Source organism: Nilaparvata lugens, chromosome 4 (assembly GCF_014356525.2).
Source record: "Nilaparvata lugens isolate BPH chromosome 4, ASM1435652v1, whole genome shotgun sequence".
In the NCBI taxonomy this organism is placed as follows: Eukaryota; Metazoa; Arthropoda; class Insecta; order Hemiptera; family Delphacidae; genus Nilaparvata; species Nilaparvata lugens.
Window position 1 is genome coordinate 30,359,412 of NC_052507.1, and position 14,028 is coordinate 30,373,439.

The 14,028-nt window shown below is 32.7% G+C and overlaps 1 protein-coding gene across 2 annotated transcripts in view; it reads right to left on the reverse strand.

Moving 5' to 3' along the window:
* LOC111048009 (chymotrypsin BII) overlaps positions 1-14,028 on the reverse strand; it is a 62,007-nt gene extending 47,979 nt beyond the window's left edge. Inside the window, exons 1-4 of one of the 2 annotated variants that reach the window (XM_039427322.1) lie at positions 14,011-14,028; positions 12,514-12,594; positions 9,113-9,213; positions 6,944-7,087 (exon numbers count right to left, since the gene is read on the reverse strand). In XM_039427322.1, coding sequence (XP_039283256.1) covers positions 6,944-7,087; positions 9,113-9,213; positions 12,514-12,581 — 313 coding nt within the window. In that variant the 5' untranslated portion in view covers positions 12,582-12,594; positions 14,011-14,028. Of the gene's footprint in view, positions 1-1,638; positions 1,849-6,943; positions 7,088-9,112; positions 9,214-12,513; positions 12,595-14,010 lie in introns of those variants that run through there. The other variant, XM_039427323.1, reaches the window with a different exon arrangement.

The following is a 14,028-nucleotide window of genomic DNA, read 5'->3' on the forward strand; positions in this document are numbered from 1 at the left end:
TCTACGTTCAAATTTCAATACATTGGTTTTCCTATGTTGGCAATGACAACAGCTGTTTTGTGTGTGTTAAATAAACGATGGTGGTTTGTTATTTTTACTGCCTTTCCAAAGAATGAACTATGTCGTTTTTTACTAAAGCTATCCTGTTCTACCGTAGTGCAAAGTAATAAAATTAACAATTAATGAGATGAGCTGTTATTGGAAAGTGTGCAAGGGAGTGAAATAGTTAATGTGAGAGTGAATGGTTGCTAGTCTTTTTTTTCTCCATTCATCCATGAATTCAAAATTAATTTAAGTGATATTCATTCCTACTTCCAAACGTGGCATATTATACTTTCTGCAAGTAAAAACACTTCACTTACATGGGCTACTTTTGAACGAATTAATAAAACAATATAAAAATCTTGTAGTACCCTTTATTTAAAAAAAAAAACTTCAAAATAGATCAACGACTAGTCTCGACCCTAACTTAGGTCGATTTTATTTCAACTTGAAAATGACCTAAGTTGGGGTCAAAGCTAGTCGTTGAACTATTTTGAAGTTTTTTTAAAATAAAGGGTATTAAAAGATTCTTATATTGTTTTATTAATTTCCTGCAAGTAGTATTTTTATTCCAATTCACAAATTTCTCTTAATAAAACATACCAGTATTTATTTTATTATTAGTTTTTAATTATTTTTTTATCTAACTGAGCCGTGTCTTTTTGTATTTGTTATTGATTCTGTTTGTGAATATTGTGAGTTGAATAAATAGAATTTGAATTTAAAATTATCAACATTGTATGGTGGAAACTTAAATGTAGCTATAATAATCTTCATATTTTATGATATGAAGATGTTTCTCACTATCAATATTTTTGCCATTTACTAAATAATATTAGAATATTGGTTGCCTATCTATTCGTTCAATACAATCACTGGGAAGGTGGATTATTATTTTCATAGTTTTCATGCACCAAGTTGAAATAGCCTTCCCAAGTAGAAGAATAAAGTGAAATGGAAGGTTTGAACATTCAGAGAAATAGATAGTATAATGCACAGTTGAAGGAGCTTCGAAATCAATGTCCAACAGGATATATAAATTAAGATGGTAAAAACAAGAGGAATAAACTATGTAAACTATGTAAAACAAGAGGAATAAACTATGTAAACTATGTAAAACAAGAGGAATTAATAGAACCCATGTGTTGTAGTTTTTGAAAACGCAACTATAATCAATTTTCAAGTGATCTCAATTTATGCTTGACCGGTAAATGAAGCCTATAGATGAATAATTACACCATGACTTCTACTGAAGCCTAAACCTTCATTATAACGTTCATCTAATTTTATTTCAATTTATCAACGATTTTTCCATTACTAATTTCTTAGATGACAAAAATCATTCTAATTTCTTGATGTCAAATTAACTTTATCTAGATGTACTGTATTTAATTTTTAAATATTTTTGTGAAATTTCATTCATTCAATTTTTAAATTTCTTATTTGTTCATCATTCACTAAATATTGTGATTCAAAAATACCTCTTAGGATCTCAAATGGATAAGCGACAGTATATTTAATACAATATTTTTGTATGTTTAATATTTTACATAACTTGAGCCTATTTTAAATTATTATTATTAGAGATATACTGACAAGAGCAGCAATAGTAGTCCATAGTACGGCAAGCCTTGCCCAGTTGACCTCCTCTACTAAAGCATTGCTCACCAGTGAGGCACATGCCATCGGCAGTTCCAGCTTTACACTGCACTGGTATGAAGCCTTTTTGTCCACCAACTTCTGGAAAGTGTTCAGCAATTAATTAATCAGTTCATCTCAAACCATTTTCATAGGTTTCGGTTGAGAAGATGCTATTCAAGAATTGGCTACCAACTTAATTAAATGAGCATTTTTACAGAAGCATTGGACAGGTAGAAAACAGATTAGGCTTTCTAGATCGTGAAGTAAAGTTACAAACGTATACAAGAAAATTCTTTATTTGAGTAACACTATTAACCATGGAAAGAATGCAAATCAACTAAAAACTTGTCTATGCTGAAGTTAAGATAAGAAAAATATCATGTTTAATATATATTAGTAATAGTCCAGTCAAGGAAAGGTTATAGAGGGTAATGTTGGGAAGACAATTTTTACCCCGCAGTTCTGTTTAGAGTTGTAAGGAGGTAAACATATCAAAAGTCCCCACCCCTACCACCTGTGCTAAGGGGGTGGGGGTGGTTTAAAGGTACATTTTTTTGGTTTCTCGCATAAAACTCGAAAACTATGCATCCTAAGGACTTGACTGACATATACAAATTGAAGCTTACATAATTTCCTACAATATTCATTTTTCAAATATTTTCGACAATGTAAAATGTGTAGCGACTTACAAAATATATTATAGTGTTACAGAATGACAGTTAGGCCTAAATCTAATTGAAATCTTGATCTTGAAATAAATTGATCATAATCCTAACTCATGATAAAGCATATTCATTCGTCGAGATGATCAAGGCATTTTGCAATGTAATGTGTCTTAGTTTAAATTGGTGGCTTGCAATAAGCATTAGTGTTAGAAAATAATAGTGAGTTAATGGTACTGAACTATTATTTTATATTCTACGTTCAAATTTAAATACATTGGTTTTCCCATGTTGGCAATGACAACAGCTGTTTTGTGTGTGTTAAATAAACGATGGTGGTTTGTTATTTTTACTGCCTTTCCAAAGAATGAACCATGTCGTTTTTTACTAAAGCTATCCTGTTCTACCGTAGTGCAAAGTATTAAAACTAACAGATTATGAGACTTAATTCATAATTTCATAATTTTCGGCTACGAGTAAACGGTTACGTGAAATAATTTTATGCTTGAAGAAGTTTTGTTTTATGAACATTTGTAAATTGTGTGAAAGCAAGAAGAAGTGTGCAATCCACAATTACCGTACAATGGCAGAAGAGAAGACTCGCGTAAGTATACCGTACCTCAATACCGAAAATTATGAAATATGGGCAGTTAGGCTAGAAGCTCACCTATTGAGAAAAGGTGTTTGGGATGCAATAGAAGGTTTTGGCCCATATGTACATATTGATAAGAACGACGTAGAACGTGAGATTGAAGATGAAACAGCTTTTCCCCAGAGTGAAATAAAACGAAGAACAAGAATAAATCAACAAGCAAGAGCTATTATCATAGAGCATGTTGAAGACTCGTTCCTGGACGATATCGTCCATCTCGAATCTGCAAAGGATATGTGGGAAGCTCTCGAAGAAGTATGCACAACATATGACATTTTCCAGGAAGTTATTTTTCTAAAAGAAATAGTGAATATTGAAAAAACTGATGAGATGTCTATGATGCAGTATATGAGTAAAATTCAGAACTACAATAAGAAAATCAAGAAATGTGGACTTTCTTTGCCAGACAGAGCTATAGCAGCATTTTATTTGATGGGTCTTCCACGGGATACATTTATGCTGAATTTATTAGAAGTGTATACAGAATCAATGATGGCGACTTAACCTCAAAATTTGTCAGACCAAAATTACTCCTTGAAGAGAAATGAATGAAGAATGATGAAGGCAGGGGAAATGAAGCTAGGGCACTGAAAGTGAAAAAAGGGTTCAACAAATCACCTCCTGTATCTTTCCAAAATAAGATAAATTCAAATAGTGAGAACTTAAAATCCAAGAAACAAGTGAAGAACAACTATCCACAGAAACGATTCATCTGCTTCAGTTGTGAAAAAGAAGGCCACATTGCAAAGAATTGCACATCATTACCAGAGTCAACTCCTACAAAAGTTCAACATTCAACAGAAGAGAAGAAGAGTGCTGTGTCTGCAGTTTCCAGAGGATATAAGGCTTTGTGCACACAAAGGAAACAAAAACATGAGAAGGATGGTATTTGGATATTAGATTCAACAGCATCAGATCACATGACTCCACGGAAGGACTTATTCATCGATTTTTCATCAGAGCTTGGCTCAGTGACTGTTGGAAATGGAAAAAATATTTTTATTGAAGGCAAAGGATCCATTCTTATTCACATTTCTGATGAATGTGGTGGTTATGACATAAAATTAGGTAAGTAATGTCATAGAGAAACGATAGCATAGATATCCCATGGTATAGGGCGTTTATGTCACAAGTTTTACTGTTATCCCAAGCCGATAGTTCACATAGTTCTTTTCTATGCAGCTGTGTGACGCTGGTAGTCTCTCAAATTGTGCCGTTTATACACTAACACCCCACCAAAACAGTAAATATAGACAATAATCGATAGTAATCGGCTTGAGATAACAGTAAAAGTTGCGACATAAATTCCCTATACCATGGGATATCTACTTACGCTATTGTTTCTCTATGGTAATAATGTTCTCTATGTTCCTGATCTACAAGATAACCTAATTTCTGAAGGACGGTTAGATGACACAGGGATGACTATCATACGAAAGAATGGTTTTGCAAAGTTATAGATGTTGATGAAGATGTTTTCCAGGGTCATAGAGTTGGTTTCCTGTACTATGTTACGACCAGGGGTAGTGCATCTATAGAGGAGATAAGAGAAAGAGAAGAAGCACCAACCATGACAGCATAAATGCTTTCCGTGTATCTACAAATTTATGGCATGATCGTTTAGGTCATCTCCACAAAAAAGCTATTGAGAAAATTGAACCAATTGAAGACATGTTAGGTAAGAGTAATGAAACTTGTGAGACTTGCAATCGTGAAAATCAAGAAAGAAAATCTGATGAAGATGAAACCGAAGAAGAAGACCAGCTTGATTGCTACCATGAAGAAAATCCAAAGCAAGGGAAGGAAGAAACTATCGATGAACCTAATGTACAAGAAGAAGAAAACGAACTACAACTACACTTGATTGAAGCAGAAGAAGAAAATGAAGATGCCTCACAACTACAAGCAGTTGAAGCAGAAGAGGAAAACGATGTCTTACAACCACAATTGGCTGAAGAAGAACCTACATTGAGAAGATCAAATCGTGAGTGTATACCCAAGAAACAATGTCCATGTTGCAGTGTGGTCCATTCCAGTTACAAGAAGAAAATTCCATCAAATTTCCAAGAAGCCATAGATGGACCAGATGCTGAAAAGTGGAAAACAGCTGATGAAGAGGAACTGAAAGCCCTGCAGATGCAAGATACCTGGGAGATCGTAAGAAGACCGCCAGAGGCCAGAGTCATTGGATGGGTATATTAAACTTTGAACGAGGGAAGATGTTAGAAAATAATAGTGAGTTAATATTACTGAACTATTATTTTATATTCTACGTTCAAATTTAAATACATTGGTTTTCCTATGTTGGCAATGACAACAGCTGTTTTGTGTGTGTTAAATAAACGATGGTGGTTTGTTATTTTTACTGCCTTTCCAAAGAATGAACTATGTCGTTTTTTACTAAAGCTATCCTGTTCTACCGTAGTGCAAAGTAATAAAATTAACAATTAATGAGATGAGCTGTTATTGGAAAGTGTGCAAGGGAGTGAAATAGTTAATGTGAGAGTGAATGGTTGCTAGTTTTTTTTCTCCATTCATCCATGAATTCAAAATTAATTTAAGTGATATTCATTCCTACTTCCAAACGTGGCATATTATACTTTCTGCAAGTAAAAACACTTCACTTACATGGGCTACTTTTGAACGAATTAATAAAACAATATAAAAATCTTGTAGTACCCTTTATTTAAAAAAAAAAACTTCAAAATAGATCAACGACTAGTCTCGACCCTAACTTAGGTCGATTTTATTTCAACTTGAAAATGACCTAAGTTGGGGTCAAAGCTAGTCGTTGAACTATTTTGAAGTTTTTTTAAAATAAAGGGTATTAAAAGATTCTTATATTGTTTTATTAATTTCCTGCAAGTAGTATTTTTATTCCAATTCACAAATTTCTCTTTAATAAAACATACCAGTATTTATTTTATTATTAGTTTTTAATTATTTTTTTATCTAACTGAGCCGTGTCTTTTTGTATTTGTTATTGATTCTGTTTGTGAATATTGTGAGTTTGAATAAATAGAATTTGAATTTAAAATTATCAACATTGTATGGTGGAAACTTAAATGTAGCTATAATAATCTTCATATTTTATGATATGAAGATGTTTCTCACTATCAATATTTTTGCCATTTACTAAATAATATTAGAATATTGGTTGCCTATCTATTCGTTCAATACAATCACTGGGAAGGTGGATTATTATTTTCATAGTTTTCATGCACCAAGTTGAAATAGCCTTCCCAAGTAGAAGAATAAAGTGAAATGGAAGGTTTGAACATTCAGAGAAATAGATAGTATAATGCACAGTTGAAGGAGCTTCGAAATCAATGTCCAACAGGATATATAAATTAAGATGGTAAAAACAAGAGGAATAAACTATGTAAACTATGTAAAACAAGAGGAATAAACTATGTAAACTATGTAAAACAAGAGGAATTAATAGAACCCATGTGTTGTAGTTTTTGAAAACGCAACTATAATCAATTTTCAAGTGATCTCAATTTATGCTTGACCGGTAAATGAAGCCTATAGATGAATAATTAAACCTAAGCATAGTGGATAATTTCTAGTTACTAATTTCTTTCGTATTATTTACTGAAGCCTAAACCTTCATTATAACGTTCATCTAATTTTATTTCAATTTATCAATGATTTTTCCATTACTAATTTCTTAGATGACAAAAATCATTCTAATTTCTTGATGTCAAATTAACTTTATCTAGATGTACTGTATTTAATTTTTAAATATTTTTGTGAAATTTCATATTCATTCAATTTTTAAATTTCTTATTTGTTCATCATTCACTAAATATTGTGATTCAAAAATACCTCTTAAGATCTCCAATGGATAAGCGACAGTATATTTAATACAATATTTTTGTATGTTTAATATTTTACATAACTTAGGCCTATTTTAAATTATTATTATTGGAAATATACTGACAAGAGCAGCAATAGTAGTCCATAGTACGGCAAGCCTTGCCCAGTTGACCTCCTCTACTAAAGCATTGCTCACCAGTGAGGCACATGCCATCGGCAGTTCCAGCTTTACACTGCACTGGTATGAAGCCTTTTTGTCCACCAACTTCTGGAAAGTGTTCAGCAATTAATTAATCAGTTCATCTCAAACCATTTTCATAGGTTTCGGTTGAGAAGATGCTATTCAAGAATTGGCTACCAACTTAATTAAATGAGCATTTTTACAGAAGCATTGGACAGGTAGAAAACAGATTAGGCTTTCTAGATCGTGAAGTAAAGTTACAAACGTATACAAGAAAATTCTTTATTTGAGTAACACTATTAACCATGGAAAGAATGCAAATCAACTAAAAACTTGTCTATGCTGAAGTTAAGTTAAGAAAAATATCATGTTTAATATATATTAGTAATAGTCCAGTCAAGGAAAGGTTATAGAGGGTAATGTTGGGAAGACAATTTTTACCCCGCAGTTCTGTTTAGAGTTGTAAGGAGGTGAACATATCAAAAGTCCCCACCCCTACCACCTGTGCTAAGGGGGTGGGGGTGGTTTAAAGGTACAATTTTTTGGTTTCTCGCATAAAACTCGAAAACTATGCATCCTAAGGACTTGACTGACATATAACAAATTGAAGCTTACATAACTTCCTACAATATTCGTTTTTTCATATCTTTTCACAACTGTTTTCATATCTCCTCTAGTTTTCGAGATATTCGCTCTTGAAGGTGTGACATTTTTGAAAAAAAAACACGTTTGCCACCAATTTTTTATATTTTTGCTCTTATAACTTTTTGAAAAACGACGGGAAAAATCCACGCTGATTATGAGCTTATAGAGCATTAGATTCTCTTTAATGTGATTTATAATTTCACACATTCACGAATTTCCTTTTGTAGCAGCTTTAGTGTTGAGTGTGAAATCTCCTTTTTTGCGCAACAATAGACCAATTGACAAAGGAATTTGGAGGAAATGCTTTAAACAAAATTTTTGACTTTGCAGCTTTATTGAGACTATTTAGGAGGAGAACATATCAAAAGTCCCCATTCATAAGTCATGTGCTAAGGGGATGAGGGTAGTTTAAAAGTTGCATTTTTCAGCGTTTTGCTTCCACGCTCATATCTTGAGAACAATGCGTCCAACAGACATAACTAATCATTCAAAAATGAAGCTTGATGAATTCTCTACACTTTTTGTTCAGTGGAATTTTGTAATATTCCAAACAGTTCCCGAGATATTCGCTCTTGAAGGTGTGTAATTGTTAAAATAACAGGTTTTTATACAATGCTTTGCACTTTAAGGGCTTATAACTCACCAACAATGCATCATAAAAACTTATGCTTATCGTAGGTTTGTAGAGCATTGACTTCTCTTTGAAATTATGTATTATTTCACTATTCCAAGTTTTCCTTTCATTGTTATAGCAGTTTCAATGTAGGGGGTGAAATTTTCATTGCTGCAACAATTCAGCGTTTGACAATGACATTTGAAACTGTAACACAATTTTGACTTTACAGCTTAATTTGGACTAGTTATAGTTAGTGAACATAGCAAAAGTGAGAATCTTTATCCCCTCTGTGGAAGCTGTGGAACCGCTGAGTTGACACATGTTGCAGCGATGCAAATTTCACCGCTTGTACGACATGATTGCTATACGATTTTTAGATTTTGTATAACATGACAATACAGTCAGTGACGAATCCTGGATTGACTCAAGGGAGGCTAAGGGGTTTTACTCTCTAGAATATATAAAAAGTATGTTAACTTTTATTGAAATAGTACGAGTGTCATTGTATTTAGTGTAAATAGGATGTTAAATTGGGTAGGCTATATCGCGCCCCTTGGATGAGCCACTGCCTCCAGTTACAAATTTGTACATTTTGCAATCCGATGATTTGCGAGCTTAAATAATTATTGTAGAAAGGATGTAAATTAAAGTAAGGATGTAATTAAAGGATGTAATTAAGTAAAAAGGATGAGTATCAGGAAGATAAAAATATTTAGCAAGGTGGATTTGTTAGTTGGAATATTCCATCTCAACAGATTACTCATTTTCACATTACTTTTAAAAAACTTGAAATAGAGAAAAATAACAATACAAATTTCGGGTACGTTACAGTACTTGATAGTTTTACTTACTTGTAGTGTTACCAGACATTGAATTGATTTTGTCATTATCAGCTTCTTTCAATACATTGATTTGAGAAAATCCCTTGGAAGAGTTTACGAAAATAAAACCTCTGCAAAATAACATAAAAAATATAATAATTGGCGATCATAGAAAATTAGCGATCCAGGCAAAGCTTCTACTTCTGTTGTATTAGCAAGAGAATTTTTTTCATTATTTCATATACTGTACACATGGTAATTTGATGTTAGGTGTGTGGTTGGTAATCTGACCAAAAAGTATACTAACAAAATGGCCCACCATTTTGTATCCGGCACTATGGAGGTGACCTAATTTTTTTAATGAGGTCACATTATATTATCTGTTTCATCTCGGTAATTTGTGGTTGGAAAATATTTTTCCAGTATTTTTATTCAGACTTGTTCAATTCCAACTCCTCAACAGTCAACTGATTTCAGCTCTGAATGGCGAGTAATAATGTAGATTATTTGCGCCTAAACTGCTTCAACAGAGTTGGAATTGAAGTTGCTGGCGTGGGTTATAGAGACCACTCTTTTCCACTATTTCTCCAATCTGGGATTTTGCCGCTGAGACATAAATGTATGTCCACAAGGTATTGTCCATGTTTTACCTGGTAAGTGGAAATGACGGTGTAACAGTGGACTATTGTGATTTGGTTGAGGGTACCCATTTAACAAGAGCAGTGGTAAATCACAACCTACGAGGAGTCAGGCCAAACTGCACTCTTTTTAGCAAGTCATTTTTTTATTACACTTAAATTTTTCAATCAATTACCCAATAATATCAAAATAGTTCTCAGGTCTCGTGATAGAATACAGTCGCTTAAATCTATTATCAAGAAATGGCTACTAAGTATTACCCGAGAGGATCTTGAAACCATGTACAACCCTATGATTTAATTTCCAGTGACGAGTGATCTATTGCTCTAATTTTGCCAAAACTGATTAATGTTATTTTTTTCTTTTTTTCATTAATATATTCTCTAAACACTTCAAAATAGTTTTAAATAATGTTTTAGTGTTTGTTTTATAGTTCTTAAAAAAGTGTTTGAGTTGAATTAATTGTTTCCTATTGACTGGCTCAGTATTCTTCTCCGTTATATTCCTAAACTCTGGTAATTGTTTTTTTTCCTATTCATTTTTTTTATTCGATATCATTTTTGAAAACTTTTTTGTTTTTCTTTCGTCCTGCGTGATGAATAATAGATTATTATTAGTAATAATTATTAATATTAGATTAATTTTTCATAAATTTTCCTTGTTAAATTTGTATCTGCCAGCTTTCTCTGTCTCTGTTTTGTTCCTTGTCTAACTGCATTGCTCTCTAACTGTACTCCATCATGCGGACGTGATTTTATCACTTGCATGGTTGACTATTTCCACATATTTTTCATTTATAGCTGTATAGTGGTGAAGGCAATTTTTTTATTATTATTATTATTGAATAAGTTTTGGTGTGGTGTCGCAGCACAGGCGCGGTCTCAGCACTTGACATCGACTTGAGCTGACATCGACTCAAACCGCTGTAATATAATATAATAAGCGTCCAAAAGGCTGAAATTTGAGCGAGTTACTATCAGAATATGACCAAAAACATACTCCAGATCTTGTTAACGATAGTTGTCATATTTATGGTTAGGTCGGAGACTTTTTAATCTGTTCTGATGCATATGATATTTCATAGATCTTTACATTGCAAGGTCCGATAAGACCTATGACAAACCACTTAATCTTGGTAGCCTAATCAAAAAAATAACACTTCCATGCTAACGAATTGAATAATCAAATACAATTAAAATAAATTATCATAAATCATAATAAAGTATCATTCATTAAATAAATATATTAATGGACATAGACTATATAGTATTAGGCTATAGCCTAATATTCGAACAATTTGAAACTAAATTAGGAAATTTAAGAAGTTTTGGGCAATATCCTGTTTTTTCTTTTCCGATTGTTGTATTGTTTGTGCTAACCTAATAAATAGTAGTACTTTACGTAACAAGTCCGGTAACGATAATTTACCGCATAAGTATGATTGTTTCTGCCCGAAACGTAGTTGAGGGCAGAATTATCATACGAATGCGGTAAATACGTTACCGTACAAGTTACGTACAATATTTTCTGTTATACTTATATGAGAAAGAATTATATTTCTGAGAAACAGAAACCATTACCTGCTGCTGCTCGAGCTACTGCATTCTATAAACATGACCTAGCCCGTAGCGCTTAGTTCATAACAGACAGACCCTTCGAGCTCAAATAAAATATAAAGGCCTAAATTATAAGATTTCAGATGAATTCTTATAACTTGAAACTCCTTAAATGAGTTCTTTAATTATTTGAGTTAATATATTAATTACCCAGATGTTATTAGGATTCAGTAGAGTCCTAACATACTCGACTGTAAAGAGAACATATGATCTCTTTACAGTATAGTATGCTGTAATGAAAATCACATGTTTTCTTGTTTTGCAAACAGCTGTTTACCGGCTTGATTTAATGCATGGAAAACAGCTGCAATTGAGTAAGTATGACAAAAATGCATATAAACTACTGAGTGAGGAACTGATCTGCATTAATGATGAATAATAGCGGATGGAGAGATAGAATGATTTGAATGGACATAAGTGAGAGGGAAGTGGAAAATATGAAAGGTAAGGTATGGTTTTGAATGAATATAAAATTGATAATCAATTTATTATCAAGTTCAAGTGGAATGATTGTAGGGCTAGGTGAGACGGTAAGGATGTGGGTAGGCTATAAGCCTTTGAACTACAAAAGTAGTTCGATTTCTATCCAAATATTATAAATGTATGAATGTGTATTATATTGTATATTGAGAATAAAAATTCAATTCGATTACCATAATTTTCATATAACACTCATACTAATTAATTAAGGCCAAAAAAAATATTTATTTTTAATGTTTATTTTTATGAGGCTTATGCTTAAGATATAGGCTTATTAGTAAATAATATATTGATATATAATTATTACGGATTAGTGAATAAACATTCTAAACTTATTCATAGAACCTATTTGTTTCTTCAATGAATTGAATTTTGTTATATATTGACACATTTTACCGCATCTCAGTGAGCAGTCTATTGGTAGATACTGGCAGTACCGTATTCGTGAAGAGACAATAATGTTTTTCCTATGGGTTATTGAATGGCGGAGGATAGAGAGGGATGGCGGCTATTCATAGATGCACTATGCTCCAACCGGAGGTACAACAATTAAGTCAAGAGTAAATCATTGAATTTGTTCTAGAAAAACTCGTCTAGTTTTCATAATGGTTTTATGTATAATAAACTCATCATTGTGAATTTGAACAGCATTATCATTACAGTTACAATGCCAATAAAAATGTATGATGTACTCACATTAAGAACAACACAAACGTCCTGGACTGACACAAAGTTGAATTGGTCACTTTTCCATGGACCAGCATGACTATTTTCCACCTACATGAAGATCAGAACATATATAAAACACTACAACCAGAACAAGTGTCATCAATGTTCTCCTATACGAATGGCAGAGCAAAGAGTGGATCGAATAGACCAAGCTTTGCAAAAGCGTGGGGGGATAGTGGATATCTTCAACTGTGTTTCTTAACAGTTTCATGCTCCACATAATACTAATTTGCTTTTTCAAACTGAATATATTACTGTGAATTAAACGCGTAAATTGGGTGAAAGCTGTAGGTATTCAGTTTACATAGTAGATTAATAATTTAGTGGCAGGTAACTCGTCTTTGAATTCATTAGTCACGGTTTGATTCACGAGTGATAAGCTTCTACTTTGACAAGCTAATTGACAAAGACACAAATTAATTTCTTAATAAATGTGTCAAGTTCTTGTTCCCTAGTCTACATTTTAACATCTGTGATGAAAAATGTAGCCTCAATGGTGCTTCATGCATCCATCCCAACAATCCGCAGGACATATTTTTTAGAGATTATCATCACGATTCAAATCAACATCATTATATCAATTTTCGTAACTGAATTGTAATTTTCCGAATCTTTTGAAACGCTATTACCGAACTAAATCTTGTGTAATGGTCTAATGTACAGTAAATATTATTACCCACAGTATGGCCATTGACCGTCACGCATTTGATTAGCTAGCTAGATCACGTGGTACAAATCCGCCATTAAGATTCCAAACAAACTTTATAGTTCTATCTTATTGCATTGGAAATTGAGAAATTATCACTTCTTTTAACGATTGGGAACATATTTTGAACTTCCGATTAGCTTCTGAATCTAAAACCAGCTTATTAGAAGGTTAAACCAATAAATTGGATGAGGAAATACAATTAAATTGAAATCTATCTTTCTGCATACTATATTTATCTAGATCAGTGGTTTCCAAAAAATGGTCCGCTAGGAGCCCGAGGAAAGCAAAAAATTGATGGTTTAAGCGTTATTAGTGTTATTTAAATAAACTTCATTGGTCTATATTAAAGTATAATCAATTCCCCTTCGAAAATGTTATACCAAACTTATCGGAAGTTCAAAATATTTTTTCAATCGGTAAAGCTCCAAATTTCCAATGCAATAAGATAGGACTATAAAGTTTGTTTAGAATCTTAATGGCGGATCTGTACCATAATATTAATTTGGTCAATGGCCATACTGTGGGTAATACAGTTACTATAGTCTGAAGGTAGGCGCACACAGATCGTCATCGGATGGACAGCACGCATCGGACGATTAGATTTGATGCATTGTTTTCAATTGGAGTGTGCATACCTATCCGCATCCCTCAATACTGAAGACCTACTTTCAAAACAGCTCTGATTCAAACTGTACGGGGTAGTCCAATATCACGTAAAACTTATGAAAACGTCAACTACCTAGTATAATACTTACAGGTTTATATCAATCCAA